At 39.8% G+C, this 18,340-nt stretch overlaps 1 protein-coding gene across 1 annotated transcript in view; it reads left to right on the forward strand.

Moving 5' to 3' along the window:
• LOC130582581 (calcitonin receptor-like) overlaps positions 1–17,202 on the forward strand; it is a 155,438-nt gene extending 138,236 nt beyond the window's left edge. Inside the window, exons 9-13 of the mRNA XM_057381377.1 lie at positions 226–286; positions 389–455; positions 2,862–3,080; positions 10,715–10,756; positions 15,441–17,202. Coding sequence (XP_057237360.1) covers positions 226–286; positions 389–455; positions 2,862–3,080; positions 10,715–10,756; positions 15,441–15,662 — 611 coding nt within the window. The 3' untranslated portion in view covers positions 15,663–17,202. The remainder of the gene's footprint in view (positions 1–225; positions 287–388; positions 456–2,861; positions 3,081–10,714; positions 10,757–15,440) is intronic.
• Positions 17,203–18,340: the final 1,138 nt, after the last annotated feature.

Consider the following 18,340-nt stretch of genomic DNA (forward strand, 5'->3'; position numbering starts at 1 on the left):
GGTCTGTGGGTTTTGCTTCTTCTTTAAGCCTGCCTTGAATGTTAATCCCTTTTGCATCTCATCATTGGGGAATTGCCAGRGTCTGAGTGTGAGGGAATAAATTCTTTTCTGAAAGCTGTGATTTCACACATGTATGTTTTGTGARCAAGAGATTTATTAGTGTGAGCCATATGAAATCCAAACTAAACAAATACCAATACTGATCTATAACTTTAACCATTTCAGGGTTCCCTTTAGTGCCAGCATCCATTCATGCTGTTGCAAGAGCCAGGTACTTCAATGACAAGTGAGTAGCATGTTTGTTTTTGAATGAACTTAACATTATTTAACTGCAAAGCAAATTTTATTCACATTAATAATAAATGTTAATTTTGTATTTCACCTCCAGCTGCTGGATGAGTGTYGACACACATTTGCTTTACATTGTTCATGGACCTGTAATGGCAGCTTTATTGGTAAGAATATTATTTGCTATCAACWGTTTAATAATTGTGATATAAATGCTGCTAACCTGAATAGAATAGATGCTTCTGTAAGTATTAGAATAGAAAATTCTTTAAGGATTTTGGTCAAAACTCAGAAATAACTAGATATTTTCTCTATTCAGTATTACAAAGGACAGGCTCACAATCCTTCATTGCAGTGGGACTTATTTGTGACAAATACACTGCATTTATGTGACATCAGTCATTTCACTATGCCTTACTGGGCTGAGCTGGTTGCTCAACATGAGTTTTGCTGGTCACCTGGTGTGCTCCAAAGGTAGGGAGCTGAACGAGTCCAAGGAAAGGACTGGACTGAGCTGTCTGAGTAGGAGGACAAGATTCACAGTGCAGTTGGCAATGTGCATACACACAACATCTGGTGTGCCAGAGGAGCAGCCTGRCATGTAACCCTGACCTTCCTGGCAGCTGCAGAAAGAGTTTCCTTAACCCAAGGCCCAAGCTSATCTCAGTGTGTCACCCAAGATGCACTTTCAGCTTTTGATCTGCCTCTTACWTGCAAACACCTGCATGGATGTATCTGCAATTATTGCCTCAGAGATCAAACACCAGGGCAGTGAGTACTGGGAACACCTTTAAATAAACAGCTTTCCATCTAATAGCTGAAAAAACAGAAATCTTTCTACCCTTTCCAGAGAAGCAGTCTTTGACATAAGCTATGTGAAGGAGACCATCCTTCCCTGCCATAGAAGTAGTCTCTTGGTCCCATACAAGTACATTTATTGTGGGTTTATTGGTTCAWTCTTGATTGCATCTGCTCTTGTAATACCAATTACCATCTGAGAGAGGCCATTTAACCTTTATTTTTGTCATTGTGATCCCAGTCTGTATCCTGGCCACAAAGAAAAAGAAATCGACTGTTTTCTATGGAAAAAAAAAGATCAATCTTTAGCTGTTTTCAAAATAAGACATTGTAATTTCTSTATTGTGCTTATGTCATTTCCAGTCTTATTTTTCTTATAAAGATGTCAATGTCTATAGAATGTCCTGCTTGATTTGCTGCAAAAATCCCACAGTGACAGAGTGACTCAGAAGAACTGAAAACTTTTAACTTTGTAAACTCTTTCTTTGACTTTTCACAGTTACTTTCAAAGCATCTAAAAGTGAAGGTTAAGCAGAGTGAGTGAAGTCAGAATAAGATGGAGAATAAGGTTTAGATTTAATGCTAAATGGGACCTCAGAAGTAATTTATTATTCCTCTTTTCCAGTACAGCACAAATGTGAAGCAGTTGAAAGGTCTCCCAGTGTAGTTTAGAAGTGATAAAATGCTTTACCAGAGCTTGCTGATTCATCGTTCTGAAAAARTCAGCTGAGAGTTCTTGTGTATATATGGGATTTGAGCTCCTGAAATACCAGTGGAAGTTAAACAACTTACACATTTATTCATAAATTCCAAAGTATCAGTGCCTGATTTTACTCTAGCAGAGTGGAAAAGAGTGATCTAGATGCCCTGGGGACAGAAAGGGTCTGTGATGCCAGGAATGCCCACGGGTTAATCACAGAGCTCATCATCAGCCTGGGTCTGCCCTCTCTCCTCCTGCAGGCTCTCAGCACATCCCACAAGGATCTCTCTGTGAAGCCAGGCTCAAGGGCAGCTCACTCTATGCTGAGAGCATGGAGGTCACTCTATTTCTGAGATTTTCAGAAATCACKAAGGAGAGGAGATGCTGAACTGCTTGGGCTCATTGACCATGAGGGTCAGGGGCAGAATTTTCTGAACTGTCTGATATTTCTGCCCTGAGACGGTGACTGCTACCTGTTCCCTTTGGGTAGAGCACCACGGGATCCCTCAGCCTGGGGCAGGCAAGGGGTGGCCTGGGTTTTCCTCAGGAGCAGCTTTACAATCCTGCTCACACACAAGCCTAAAGCACTGGTCCACGGGACATATTCCTTAAAGAAATCAAGTGCTCCCATAGGTTCTGCGAGCCCAGGGCCATGCTGGGCTTGGTCTCACCTGACACTGTAGCTTGGTGACTGTCAGACTCTGCAGAGAGACATCTTCATTTCTAGGGGACAATTTGTCCACCCTTTTTTAWCTTCAGACATAAAAATGGTATTAAGTGTTCCCTGGAAATCTTAAATTTCCACATCAGGGTGAAAGCAAGCAGTGCTTCTTAGAACTGACCCCTGCCTGCCTGAAGCATCCATGCAGGGTCCAAAGAACATAGAGCTGCTTAACATCTTTTCTGAAAATATTCATGAAACTTTCCAAGACCTGACTGCCCAGGATCTGCCCATTATGAGATACAATAAAGCTAGAAACYTACACTTTACTGCTATTTATGTGCTCTGTGTTTTTATTTTGAACACCTSTTTAATTTGAATGCTTTCACCTACAATAACTTTGTTTTTTGGCAGGTCAATTTTTTCTTTTTGCTTAACATTGTCCGAGTTTTGGTGACAAAGCTGAGAGACACCCACCGTGCTGAGTCCAACATGTATATGAAAGCTGTCAGAGCCACGTTAATCCTGGTGCCCTTATTAGGAATTCAGTTTGTTATTATTCCCTGGAGACCAGAAAACCGACTTGCTGGAGAAATATATGATTACATCATGCACATATTAATGCATTACCAGGTATGTTAAATGGTAGCAGCTTCAGTGTAGTTGAATTGTTTGATGTTWAGCTAATTTAGTCAAAGATACTGTTGCCAGGGGTTTTGCCCTGAAGCTGAAATTAACTGCATTTTCAGTTCTTTTCTGACAATTTTGCATTATTAGACTATCTGCATTCACACTAGCAGCACCCGAGTGTAAAGAACAGAGACAAGATAGAGGAAATGATTTAATAAGTTGCCAAAATTTCAGTACACGCTATTTCTAAACTATGGAGAGAAAACTGAGTTCACAGAGGGCTTTTATGTTCCAACMCAATTTCTGTTGAAGTGCTCAAATTGACTGAAATTAGTGCTGTGACATTAATATTAAAATTAGCAGTGTATGCAAACTGTTGTACAGAGTTTTGTGTGAGTGCCAACACACAAAAGAAAAAACTAAGACTACTAAGCTTCATTTAGGAGTTAGAATTCCATTACTGGGCAGCTTAAATTACAAGACTGACATTTTGATTTAAAAAATGCTTTGAAAATACAGCATCATTCAGTWAGTCTAGTTTATTTTCTTTTGAAAACAAAACAAAACAAGCCTAAATGACTTTTAATGCTGGGTTACCTGGTTTACTGACTGGAATATATCCAGTCCTATATTGACTAAGAAAGGCAGTTTTTCAATGTATTTGTGRATAGTGGTCAACACAAGTGAAAGTAGTGACCTACTTCTTGCTTCCTTTCACACAGAAGCTAAGTGAAGAAATTATTTTAATGCGGTAATAAGAAAACAATTTTAAAAATCAGTAGTGCTTTTTCCTTAAATGAAATGATAAGGCTACCGGAATTTATTTTATATCCTCCTGATTGTCCTTATCCCTTCAAAACTGTGGGTGTTCCTGCTGCTGCGTGGATGGAATAAATGAAGTTATGGGCCTGCTTTTGAAGTGTATGCCATCTTAAATAACATAAGTGCTGCTTAAAAGGAATGAGAGTCTTGTTTCTTCTGTTGTTGCCTGTATTGTTATTCTTTCATTCACAAGAACTATGAAGGAATATCTCCAAATTCATTTTTTGGTGAAAAGTTACTTGCTTACAGTTTTAGCAAGTTAGGATAAGACAGTGTTACAATAATCATTTTACTCTTAAAATATCTTTTAAATCCTGTGCAGTTGTTAGAGATTTACAAAACCAGTTATAATTGTCTTAATTAGCAATTCTAATAGAAAATCACCAAACTGAGGTTAAAATAGAGGCTGTACTGATGAAGGGAGATGGGTGAGGGAAGGATCCAAGGCAGGAAAGTTTCATCCCTGATGGGTTCCTTCTGCTCTCACAGAAGAGCTCTTGACACCTCTGCRGTATAATCCCAGCATTTCCTGCTAAAATTTGCCCTTTTGGAAGGGCTGAGCAGTTGTCCTGCTGGCTGCAGCCAGCTGCAATCCTCCCTTTCCCACTCAGAGTSGATTTTTAATTGTAACCTAAAACAAACATTCTTAATCCTTTCCCAAACACTTCTTGTATGCATGTTTAAGATCTCCAGCTGTATAATGACTCCTCTGGTGCTCATTTTCTTCCAGGGCTGATTCTGTAATTAACAGATAGTGTACTAGCTTGAATAATGGCTGTGTTTCCCTGCTAGCTGTTGCACTCCCATGACCCACAGCACAGCCAGCCTGTGCAGACACCAGCCAGARTCTGATGGGTTTTGCAGCTCATGGCATGTCAGTCATGTAGAAGCAGGCATCATGGGAAAAATTACATTAATTTTTTTGGTGGAAAATGTAATATATTCTTCATTTCTGCGCTGGTTAAATGAGTAATTTTTATGCCTTTTCTAGAACAGAGAGGCAGGTTTTCACAGTACATCACTGCTTTAACTGAACATGAAAGATTGATGTGTTAGTTGTATTGCTCGTGTACACAGAAATGGTGCAAACAAGYGCTGCAGTCTATTGTAAACCTCAGAGGATTGAAGAGAAGAAAGAATTCATTCATAAAATAAACCATGTAATGGTATTTCTTTCAGAGAATGGTTTTCCCAGTTGAAAAACAACACACCAGTATTTCATTTTATTTGTCAACAAGGTATGTTTCCTCTGCTGAAGTCGTTTCTGAATAACAGCAGCAGTCTGTTCCACTCTCTTTGTGATGGTGCTCACCATTTTAAGCAGAAGAAGTTTTTCAAAAATGCCTTTATGAACAATTCAAAACATTGTATGTCTACTGAATGTGTCTTTCACACAATAGACCAGATTCTTCTTAACAGATCTGGAGAGCAGATACATAAATGATAAAAAAAATAGAAGGCTGGCTTTTGTGCTGGAAATGGGAATGTATTCACCTTTCCAACTTCCCATCGATCTTCTAGAAATAGGGATTCGTATCTCTTCTCACCATCACTAATATCAGCTCTTTAGTCTTCAGGATGTCGAAACCAGGCAAAATAACGATATTTCAACCCTTATATTGAGGTTTAATCCCAACTGGTGACTCAGCCCCACAGCGCTACTTGCTCACTCCCCGCAGTGGGATGCAGGAGAGAACTGGAAGGGTAAAAGTGGACAAACCCATGGGTAGAGTTCAGACAGTTTAATAGATAAAGTAAAAGCCATGTACACGAGCAAAACAAAACACAGAATTCATTCACAGCTTCTCATGGCCTGGTAGGTGTTCGGCCATCCTTAGGGAAATAGGGCTCCAYCACATGYAACAATTACCTGGGACAGCAAAAGSCATCACTCCAAACACCCCCTTTTTCCTTCTTCTCCCACTTTATGTACTGATCATGATGCCATATGATCTGGGATATCCCTTGGATCAGTTGGGCTCAGTTGTCCTGACTGTGTCCCCTCCCGACTCCTCGTTGTACCCCCAGCCCACTCATGRTGGGGTCAGATGAAAAGCAGCAAAGGCCTTGAATTTTGGATGCCCTGCTCAGCTGTAGCTAAAACATCCCTGCAGTATCAACACTTTTCCCAGCACACACCCAAAGCAGAGCCCCGAACTAGCTACTATAAAGAAAATTWACTCTACCCCACACAAAACTAGCACGCCTGAATTGGAATTACCTGCAGGGACTGGGATGCTGTAGGTCCATTGGTGAATGCACAGAGCTATCTTATTTAACAGAGCCCCTAAATTAGGCASAGAAAAGCAAATCTTTGCACTCCAGAAGAGCCAGTGAGTTACAGATCTGAAATGCTGGCCAAACCAGCCCAGGGATTAATGAGCCTCTGCTTTCAAGCCCCCTCGACCAACTGTCCCATCTCACTGAATTCCATGTCCAGCATCTTTAAGCTGCGTTTTTAGAGGCTGTCAGGTTACATTAAATGGCACAGTTCCCATGCCAGAGAAGAGAGAGCCATGGGGATCTGTGAGGGAGAAGGGGAGGAACAGTCCCTGAACCAACAGCAATGCACAAGCAGCTAAAGCTTCTCTTCCCAATACCTTGGTGACTGTGGGGCTAAAGATATAAGTGTACCATTAATGACAAATTAAAATGCTCTTCAACATAAGGGCCTTGGCTTTTTTTGGTAAATGAAAAAGGTTTTTTTTCTGTTGAACAGAGAATAATTTCTCCACAAGTGAGACTCCTTGTGTGCCCCCCAGCAGCTTGGACGCAGCTCAGAGGGGCTTGGTCTGGTACAAGGGTATTTTGAATCTTTTAGGCCTCCATGAGTATCAATRCTGCCTCCAAGTTTTAAATTTATCTTTCTATGCAGCCTTGTACAGAATAAAATTAACCCATTTAGAAGCAGCCTCCTAAAAATAGTGAGATATTTCAATGTATTTTAGAAGGGATTCATTCCATCTGTTTCTCAGTTTAAAAGGAAATAAATATCCTCTGTAATGCCAAACAAGACAGAAATATTTTCTCCTTCTGTTCAAATTTAAGGTTATAGCACTGCTTTTGACAACATAAGTGTTCTCTTTTTATTTTCWGTTCTTTTATTTTCTCTTTGGATAATTAGTAATTTTAAAACTTTTAATATTTTGAGCCAATTAAAGCTAGGGATTTTTTTTTGTAAGCTGAATATAATAAAGCACCCTTTTTGTATGAAAAATTCATGCAAAATAAATGACAGTAACGAAACCTACAGAGAGCAGGAGAAGAAGCAAATAATGAGCTTTGGCTGACAGGGTATCTCCATCATTTTTCAGCAGGTAGGCTGCTCTCTTCAGCCCTCTCATAACAATCTTCCCACCTCAGTGGCAGCAGAAACTGCACAGACAAGTTATTTGCTTTGTTAGTAATTTTCATTTAGCATAAACAAACAATTCCTAACCAGTTTTTACCTCAGAGAGGCTGTATGAATGTTCTGTGGATGGAGGTGGTGAGAAATGCACTGCTGTTTTCCTCAAAGCWTTTTGTCTTTGCCAAAATGAGAGGTGGGAATGGGAGGTGAACAATGAACTATGAACAACCTCAGCCACATTTTTCTTCTTTTTTGCTGTCCATTCAGATCTAGAAATGAGAAGTGAATGGACATGGAACAAAGTCCACATAGAGAGCCAGAAACTGTTTTTTCTATTATKACCATCTGTAAAATTACATACACCATCATCTTCTACCATCAACAATTAATATAATCATCCCACTGAAGTCTAAACAGCAACACAGTGTGTAGTTGGTTAGGGTAAAAACTAAAGCCATGGACATGGTCAGGAATAGCAGAAATAAGTATATCTATATATGWTTTCTTGGTTTAATGGAGACATAAACCCGAATTAAAAAATAAAAAGAGGTGAGAGAAACCTATCTAAATTTACAGTATCTGTATAGGTATTTTTAATATGTTTCTTTTTAACCTGAGCAAATAATCGAGCTTCTCTTCAAGACACTCTTGTCTTCTAGGAGAGTGAGATACAAATTAAATACCTGTCAAGCAAAGAATGTACTTAGACCAGTACATAAACACAGGAAAAAACTCACTACAGTGTTAATAAGGTACATGAGGGTCTGAGAACTGCTGGCTCTGGACGATCCCTAGGGCACAATTCAACCAAAAGCCACATTCATTTGTTCTTCACATAGTTTCAAAAATAAAGAATTTTAGAAGAAGTCATTCAAGGCCCTAATCTCAAAATAAATATATTCCTCATTTCTGCTTTCRATGCCACAGCCAACATTACCTTGCTGAGAGCAGACAGTATATCACAGGTYAGTTTAACAACTCCACACAGTGGCAGAGAGGTATAATTGACCTAGAGATCTCATTCTCAGCAAGAATTTTATCCTGAGCAAAACMAGCAGCAGTGAGAGTCTGGAAGATATATGTCAAAAAGATACGAGAAATCACTCATGGGCCCTAAATGAAATAATTAATCTCCATGTAGTCTGTCACATGTTTTAATAGATTCATGGTAGAATTATGGCCATGCCAAGCCCTCCTGGATCCAAGCCAACAAAGCTGGTGTCTGTTACTGATATCTCTGCAGCTTTACTGMTGAAGAGAACAAAAGCCTTCTGAAAAATGGGCAAAACTTTCTGCATGAAATGGAAGAAAGAGAAAAAAAGAAATAKWAATAGAAATAYAGATGGYAGTGCCCAGAGGGCCACAGCAGGTGCAAGAAGAGTGATGAGATCTGTGTGGAATGGACTAGAGAAAATAATCTCTTCAGCCAGAACATGTTCAACATGTGTGGTCTCAAAATAAGAAGTCAGAGGTGCTTTCAGCTCACTCCAAACTAGAAAAGCAACTGAAAAGGATGTGAGGCATCATCACACCTTTTTTAGCTTTTCTGTCAGAATTGTCTGGAGAAAGTGTTAGTAAGGGAACTACACTCTTGAATAGCAGAAAAGTGGAGTGATTGCAGGATGTAACAGAGGAATCCCAACACCATACAGGAACCGAAATGGAAAATGGCTTCATTTCAATWGTTCTGCTCAGTTTCTGTCTTTAGGTGAACTGAGGTTCCCAAATTCCCCCTGAACGCTCTCACTGAAGCGCAGACTTGGAAATTATTTCTCTTCTTCTTTCTCTCCCCCTTCTGTCTTCTGATTTGCCATGCCTCATGTAGAGTGTCCATTGAACATCCCTGCTTCCAGGGAAGAACAAGATCCATCTCATCTGCCATTATGACTGACTGCTGTTAGCAAAACCACATCTAGCAAAATAGTGGGAGCCATGCTGCAAGTGCACAGTGCAGCTCAAGAGCAGAGGTTTTGCCAGACTGTTCACATTTCACAGGCTTTATTTCCTATCCTTGCAAAAATTTTGATTTGGTGTTATCTGGTCTGACAAAGTTATACTGTAGAGTTGTAGGGTTTTGTTTGACTTTTTGGTGCTTCTCAGCCTAAAACTTATGAACAAGCTATTGTGCATTTTTTACTGTATGCTGAGATTTGAGTTTTTTTGAGAATACTCATTGCTTTGTCAAAATGTGAAAAGAATCTTCTTTTTCTCACTATGTCTACCCTTCATCCTCCTCCTACATGCTTTTCTGTGTTGATATTTGAAATTATGTCAAATCACAAATTCTGCATCAGAGAAAATCTATTACAGAAAAATAATTGGCAAAACTGAAGTGGTCAGTACTTGGCCTAACCAGCTTGTGTATCTCTATAGAATAATTTTCTTAAAACCTTATTGCTTTACCAGCTGATTGTGGTCCAAAATGTACATCTGAGAATCCAAGACATTTTGCAAAGCATTACCTACAATTCAACTGGCAATCATTTAAATGAAGATTTTATAGAAAATATACAGTTGTAAAGCTCTTCAAAGCAGCCCTTGGGAACATAAGCTGCAGTTTTCCTCTCAATTTCACAAACTGCCATACATTTAGTTTATAATAACTGCTCTAMGTAATTTAAAATGAAGGCATTTGGCTCCCAGTGATGCTATGTAATCTATTTTAATAAAAGCGAATGCAGTTAGGACATGAACCAGTGTAACTACATAATCCTGAATGGCAGGCTCTCTGTATAAGAGTTTCTGTCTTAATTTCACTCTTTCTCATCTCATATTTCTGCCTTGGCCCTGTTTAATCTTATAGMAGTAGTGAATTATTATCTGAGCAACTTGGTGATGATTAAATTAATTTAAAGCCACTCAGGATCAAGCTATGATCTGCAGTGTCTCTTTTTTTCTGCCTCCCTATCTTCTAGTTCATCTATTGTGGTGTGGTTTTCTGTTTTCCTGACCACTTACACCTCTTTTCACATCCCCTCCATCCACTGTGATGGCCCAACATACAAGTTCATTAATCCTGACCTACAGTTCAATTTAAAGCCTTCCTGGGGCAGGAGGATTCTCTGTGGCTGACACTTTTGACCAGATAGCTGCACTCTGACAAATGAGTGGCAATATATAGGACACRATTCCTCTGCCACCTCTTCAGAAAATCAGTGGCAGTGTGGTTCTCTTCTGTGAGCAAAATACATATCTATCTTTCGTTTTCCTTTTCTACATCTCTAACATAGAGATAACTTCATAGCCATAACAAATAATCTCTAAAAACTAGTAATATAGGGAAGAAATTGTAAAACATTTTGAAAACACAAAAATTTTTTTTTGTAATAACACACCTGTGAAAGATGGGGAGTGTCTGTGGTGCAGAGGAAGTGGAGTAAAGTTTTTATCTTGTATCCATCAATTTCCAAAATATGATGAAGAAGTCTGTATATTCTGATCCCTAAACTCTTTTTCTTTCTCTTAGGGCTTACTCGTGGCTACTATATTCTGCTTCTTCAATGGTGAGGTAAGCATATGAAATGCATAAGAAATAATAAGACAAAAAAAATAATAAGAAAACCAACAGAAYTTGAAAAATAGTCACTCTGCTGTTCATTAATGCAGATGTGAAGCCTGTCTCGCTACAAACTCTGAGTCATTTTTACTCCCCACACACAAGCAGTGCTGTGCATTTCTGGCAGCTCTGTGCAGTGTRACTGGAATCTCTCTGAGCAGACAAATCAGGGGTGTCACCACTACAAAGGAGAAGGTACCTAATGAGATACAGGCATGACACAGATCTCTCACTATCTGCAAGTTTGAGATGGAGGTCTAACTAAAGGAGAAAAAATGCTTTACTTCCCTTCCTGCCCTAGAACAGCAGGAAGGACCATAATACTCTATAAGAAGCAGAGGGGATATTCAGGGATCTGTTTAGAGAATGCAGTGCTGTGTTCAAGCCCAGAGCCATGTCAAATCCATCCCTGGAAGCACTGTCAGAGGTGGAAGAGTGCAATTACTTGTGCTCCTTTGAGGATTAGCACTGGGCTTTTCACAGTCAATGTTTCTTGTGTAGTAATGAGAAATAAAAACCCTGTTGGCAAAGATCTCTCCTGTTCTCTTACAGCTAGATCATATATATATATATATATATATATATATACAAATACAGTGGGATTTAGGTACACATTACTTTTTTTTTCTGACAAAAAATAGCAGGTTGAAATATGTCAAGAACCATTTAAATTCCTACAGCAAGCCGTTTTTCAAAGATGGTTGACAGAAAAAGGCTTTTTCAATACATCAAAAGCATTCAACTGGAATGAAATAAAATACCATCTATTTATGAAGTCCATTTAAAAGTTCATTCTCARTCCAGARCAGATGAGTTACRTACAGAACAAATTTTGTRWTGCTAACACTCAGTATGTCAACCTAGAGAGATATTTGTKCTCCTGTTTATCCCTGGATATTATTAGAAACCAGCAAATTCCATGTAATGATGTGATCACACTGATGTTTTGATAGAGACTGGAAGCAAGTTTTGTTATTGATAAGGTRCTACTGGCTGATTTGATAACATTCAGGACAGCAGGGAGTATTAAATTCTGCCACCACTTGTCGACATCTCTGTGCATTTGCCTCTGGCTGCCTCCCTTGTAAATGTACAGGGAAACTCAAGGATAGAAAGATGAGAGGCCTCCCACTGCAGTTCTGTAGCATGGCTTCTCAGGAGACATGAAAGAGAATGACAAAATGTGAGCAGCTAAGAYATCAGAGCCTAACATGAAATAAAAGCTGTAAAAATCACGCTGCAGAAGTTCACGGTTTCATGAGTCCAACTAAAAAAAGCTGAAGACATGTACAGCCCTTCTCCTAACACATTTCTGTCCCTGGTATCTGCAGGCTATTATCACCTTTCTCCTTCTGCCCCACTGTCATCACTCTGACACAGCAAATATCCATGCCCTGGAAACAAAGAAAACTTCTGGTACTCCCTAGTATTGAGGACCTGCTGTGAAGAAAGTAGGCACCAGTCAGGCAGTTTTTGAAGCATCCTCTCTCCATAAGAATGACTGCATAGCTGTGTACAAGCAGTGCTCCAATATCCCCTCAGTGGCCTTCAAACGATGTGTAACCCCAAAATCTTGATCGTTGCCTTCTTCATTCTCCCCAGTGTAATCTTTCATTTTTTTTTCAGATCAGATTTTGAAAAACAAATTCTCTTAATGTTTCACAGCTCTAGTGTCAAAAGGTTGATTCAGCATCTCTAATGAGAACACATGGACTTGTGTCTAGATTAAAGGTTGTAGCAATGTTAAAAATGAGGAAAGGCCACAATTAAATGCACTGAAAATRCAAAATCTCTTAAAGGCTATTAGTTTCTTTGCTTCATCAACCAGCTCTAAGTACTTCAAGTACTTTTGGCAATGCTACAGTATCAGAAGAGCATATTGACCTTTACAAATCCAGAATACAATTCTCAAATTAGGCACTAATTGATATATCTGAAGCATCTGCTTGCCAATCTGCATGTTTGATGACTTCTTGGTGGAGCAGCTGATCAGAAGTAYGGATCAATGTCAGGCAGTAAGAACAAGTGACTGTGAGCATGCAGGATTCTCAGATGTGTTGAGAGTGATTTTATTGGTGGTTGGGTACTTTTCACCTTTAGGCGCATTTTCAAAATTATTCCATCTACCTCAGATTTGCAGACTGTCAGTGGCAGGAGTGCTGAAAAACCCTCTCATTATTTTCTTCTAGGAAATTTTATTTGCTAGACTAGTAGGGAAGCTCTTTTTTGAATTTCCCATTAAGGTGAACAGTGTCAATGGTGAAAYCTCTCTAATACAGACTCAGGTCTTGGGTCATGACATAAGATTTTTTCCAAGCTGGTGCATGCATCTGCTGCCATAGAGGCTAAAATTAGCCCTCATGAGAAAATTCAGTGTGCGGCAAGGAGGTTGATTTTAGTACTGCAGAAGCCTGGCTAATCTGAATTTACTTTTTCTTGCTGGAATATTTAACTTCAAGACTGAAATACATGAAGTTTAGCCAGGACAAACAATGCTAAACTCAGAACCACTTGACCGTGCTTTACAATGCATTCATCACTACTGCCTCACTAACCTCACTTTAGTACTATGAATCCATCTGTTGTAAGAAATGTAAAAAAAATAAGAAGCTGTATCAATGTCTGCAGTCATGTGGAACACATAAACAATTTTTTTTGTTACTTCTAAAATGACAAAACTTCTTGCACATTTTCACAGAAAATCCTGCTGTCCGCCGTCTCTGTCCAAGAGCAACAGTGTTGTGCAGATGATACAAGGTCTCTGCAACAGTCTGCTCACCAAAACACATTTTCAMGCCTGGGATTGCTTCTAGGCTGAAAAGCTGGACAGCAGAATGGAAAATCTCTTTGGGACAAAAACATCCACGTATCTTATGTGCCAATGAGGCGAGAATGGCTAATACAAAACACAAAAATCCTTAAAGTCTTGAAGAGCAGAGTAAATAAACTTGGGCTCTCCRTTGCTTCAGCCTTTGCTTTCTTTTACCTGCCATCACAGTGGGAAGCATGGCTGGCATCACCCTGCGTCTCCTGGTCCTCAGGCACCYCCTCAGTCATTAAAGTGTCGTGGTTGTGCATGTGATTTTCAGTAATGCTGCTCAAATATTTAAAATCCATGCCTGAATGGTTTTGGTTGGCACTGCGTTATGGTCATTTGAGATTCTTGGAATCATGGCAGAAAACTAGATTAGCAAGTTTTACTCAAATGCAGCAACTTGTACAGTCCATGATCCATTTGTGGCCAGATCCTTGGACAGACAAGCAGCTCAGCAGAGAACAAAAACAAAAGTGTTTTGCCCTGGTGATCTCACTGCCCTAATGCTTCTGAAGAATTCTTCCAGTCACTCCCCAAAGCTTCTGGTGTGTCTAAGCTACAATATTCATACTGTAACATCAAAAGGTAATTTTAAAGTGACTGAAATCTTTACAAAGTATAACTCGTGTAATATTTCTGTATCAAGTGCTGCCACAGCACTACACTTAACCCAGTAACCTTCACTAATAAACTTGGGTGATAGTGTGATAAAACATTCCTGTATTTAGCTATTTCACTTTAATGCTCAATATTGGCATAGTAAACTTTGCTCACAGCCCAAGTAATTAAAGTTGCATTGTGAGCATATGCCTTTGCTGCGCTCGATATCTAATTAACCTGCAGAGCCATTTGTTTTCTTTTCTTTATGTGTTAGGAGAAGGTGAATAGCAATRAATTCTCCAAATAACAAACAGTGTCCACTTCAGCAGGAGCACAGAAACTTGTGGACTCCTGTCATTACAGTGCCTTTCCTGCACCTGCCTTCCTCTGGAGGAGGGGTTCATTTACAYAAGATTATTGTGCCAAACTGCTCTTATTCTCACTTTGGAATCACTGATTTAAACAAAAAGAGGCAAGACTTGCCCACTTTCTACTCATGTAGMAGCATTATCAAGAGCCCCCACACCTGGACATGCAGCTGGAGAAGGACTTCTTATTCCCTGGMAGGATTCAATAGTTTAAATAATTTCCTAGCACCATGTATAACATCACCCTAAATGTCAATGTCGAATAAAATATCTTATTCCTAGCAGATGAATGTTCTAAGTTTGAAATCCTCTGACTATGACCAACACTATAAATTGCAAGCATAGAACCTGCCCCTAAATTACTGGAACAAAATCCCTGTTTAACTGTCCTAATCCTCTAACTCTGTTTACAAAACTAGTCCTGGCAAGCTCTTGAAGTGTACTTACACTTTTCCATTCATGGCAAACACTCATTACTCAAGGCTGAGCTTCTTCAGGCATCAAAATGCAWTAGGCATTTCAGGGGCAAGAATCCAGCTGTGGCATCAAGTGGGTTTTAGTCCCCATTCCCCCATCCTCTTCCCTCTTCTACCTTAGCAYTGTACTGTGTTCCTGTGCAGCAATCTCTTCCACATTTACAGGATGAGTTAACCTACATGTGACTGCAGAATTTTATTCTTATTGCTAACACAGGGTAAACAGGGAGGGGGTTAAGACTGAGAGCTGAAAAACTGCTTCAGGAACACACAGAGGGAGAGAGGAACCTGATGGAATTAGACCTGGAACTTCTCCTTTCCTTTCCTTTCCAGGGGTTTTTATCATGCCTCACCGTGTCTGTGTGTTTCTCTAACAGGTGCAGGGAGCTTTGAAGAGGCAGTGGACGCAGTACAAAACCCAGTGGGGCCAAAGGCGCCGTGAGCACTGCTCCACACGATCTACCTCCTACACGGCCACRTCCATCACAGAGGTCCCCGTTTACCTGTACCATCACGATGCCAACAATGAACAGTTAAATGGAAGATACCTGGAGGACTCTGAACTCGTTGCATTAAAGTCTGGAGAGACATCTGCCTAGCTCAGCACCMGCCATTACAAACACATCGTTTCATGTTCTGCTTGTGAAAAGATTGGGGAGGAGGGTGGGAGTGTGGGAATGCAAGATGTGGTGTCAGAGTGCAGGCCCAGGTGGGAGGACACGTCCTGCTCAAACCACATCAGCCTCTGACAGCAGTGACGTGTGATGCAGACCTGGAATAGCATTTCTTYCTGGGCACTGCAGCAGGGAAGGAACATGGACCTGCCCACCAGGCTGTATAATCTCCACATCTCTGATACCAGCTGTGTGAAGCGACCATCTGACATTTGGAACAACCCCAGGGAACTGATAGCAAATAGGAAAGAAAGAACCAGTACGTGGCAATCGGAAACTTGCGGCGCTTTTTGCTTTGGTACTTTCCCTTAACACCAGATTTTAAACTGCCAGCTTTCACAAAATGTAACTGACTTGGTGTCCTTTATTTTTTTCCTTTTAACAAACACAATGACCACTTAAAAGATTTTGCACATTGCAAGACAAATCAAACATACGAACAGCAGAAAGTCATTCCAAAGTATTGAAATCTTGATGCTTTCCAAAGAGTGCCCCTAAACGTTACCATTCCCAAAGGATATCCCAAAATATTATCATCCCATTAGCAGGTGCATAAAACAAATTAAGGTGAAATAGTCATTTCATATCAAGATCTCAAACACCCTCAGAGAAACAGATCAGTCCTTCAGGCTTAATGACACAAGTCCTGAAGACATCTCAAAATAGACTTCATTTAACAATACTGGTAGGTAAAGAATATTTATTTGTAGGAAAAATTGTCACTCTAACTCTGCCCAGAAGCTCATCATCAAGGCACAATTCTGTCACTCTGAATAAACTGTGAAATTTGTTTGGAAACTATGGTTTTATTTCATAGAAATCGTGAGATAAATGCTAGATGAGTGCTTGTCTCAATTACAAAATTTTGATCATGGCAGTAAATGCTCCTGTGAAAGAAGTGGGAAACTAATGTCTTAGCACAGGAAGCATCTGCTTTTAGAATCTGTCTGCTCTCAAGTCCCTAATCATTAGATAAAATGCCAAAAGTCTTGATAATCTATTTCAGTTTCTACTGAAATTAGCAAACACATCCCTGTCAACGTGGATGAACAATAAACTTTCCTCAGTGTTCAGGAATGACTTATGCAATACAGTTCAGTATAGACTTCAAAAACAGGACTCCATTTCCTCCATAGTGATTTGAAACCATTTTTAAATATTGTGTCTAACCAGGTTGATTTTCCTTTCCTGACACAAGTAGACCCTAAGCTTTACCCTCAATTGGTAGATTTTAAATGGAGAGACAGTGTACATGTCTACCTACTCGAGTCATCAGCTCATAGGAAAGGTCCCTTCTGGGAATGAGTTCACAAGGGATAGCTGTAAACCCAGCCCTATGACAGGGGACCCAATTCCCACTATTCACACGAGGCAATGCCTTGCAGGGAAGGAGGCTGCTCTGTTTTCACCACCAGCACACACATCAGCTGTGCACCATGGACACATTGACCCCAGGGCGAGGAGGGAGCTGCCAGTTCTGCCACCGCAGAGCAAGAGAGGAGCTGGGCAGCAAGAAGGAATTGTCTGCTTGCCGTGGAGACCATCACACAGTCCATCCAGCAGAACACTTACAACAAAATGCCATCATGTGTGTTTGTCCAAGCCACATACCTATTTTTGAGACTTCAAGGAATACAGTTATTTTTTCAAAGAACAGTATTTCTCATRTTGCTATTTCTACTTTCACCAGTGAACAACAAGAAGTGGAGGAGTCAGTTGTTAAAGACAATAAAGTGGCTCTGCTATGAATCTGTATTTCTGAATAGCTTTGGGGCACACTGCACTTCCCAGGAGTGCTGAAGAAGGCATTCCTTGTTTTTAAAGACACAAACAAGCTGATTGTAAAAGAAGTGTGCATAAAATAGAGAGTTTAATGGTGAATATATTGTTTTAAATAATGTACATGTTTACAACATGCAAGTGCAAGTTGTTTCACAGTCAGTTATGTTCATGTGGATGTACAAAATGGAAATGCTTTGCTTTGATTGTTTTCTTTCTTCACTGATGATATTTTTTTGCTCTGTTTAATAGAGTGCTCTGGAAAGTCAAATTTAGGATCTGACATTTAGGATCTGCACTGCAGCTTCAGTGTTCTTGTGTCAGTCCTTGTGGAAGCTTTGGTTTCAGTCAAGGGATGATGATTTTCAGCCACAAAAAAATTTGTCTAATATACACACTGAGTGTAGGGCTGTCATCACTCTGGGGCTTTGTTGAAAAGGTTGAGTTTTAAAGGAACTTCCTGTGTAATTGCTAATCAAAATAATTTTCCAATGGGAAACAATATTTTTCTTCATCTCTAAATGGTTTGAAATGTCATCATTGCACACATAAGGCACATTTCATTCTCTGCTTTATAAATAGCACCAYACACTAGTGATAGGAATTATGGGACTGCTGATACAACCTCAATAATTCCAATTATGACAGGAAGGTGGTTTGACTCTAAGAAGAGAAGRAACACATAATTAATGTAGCAGTGTATCAAAACGTAGGGAAGGAGCTGACTCTTGAATCATGGACTCAAGGTGTATTTTAAGGGGAAATCATCCTTACATTGATCACATCTGCAGTATCTGCTTCCTCTCAAACACCACACCCAACAC

Source organism: Malurus melanocephalus, unplaced genomic scaffold (genome assembly GCF_030028575.1).
Source record: "Malurus melanocephalus ecotype Western Australia unplaced genomic scaffold, MMel_1.1 scaffold_508, whole genome shotgun sequence".
NCBI classification, from domain to species: domain Eukaryota; kingdom Metazoa; phylum Chordata; class Aves; order Passeriformes; family Maluridae; genus Malurus; species Malurus melanocephalus.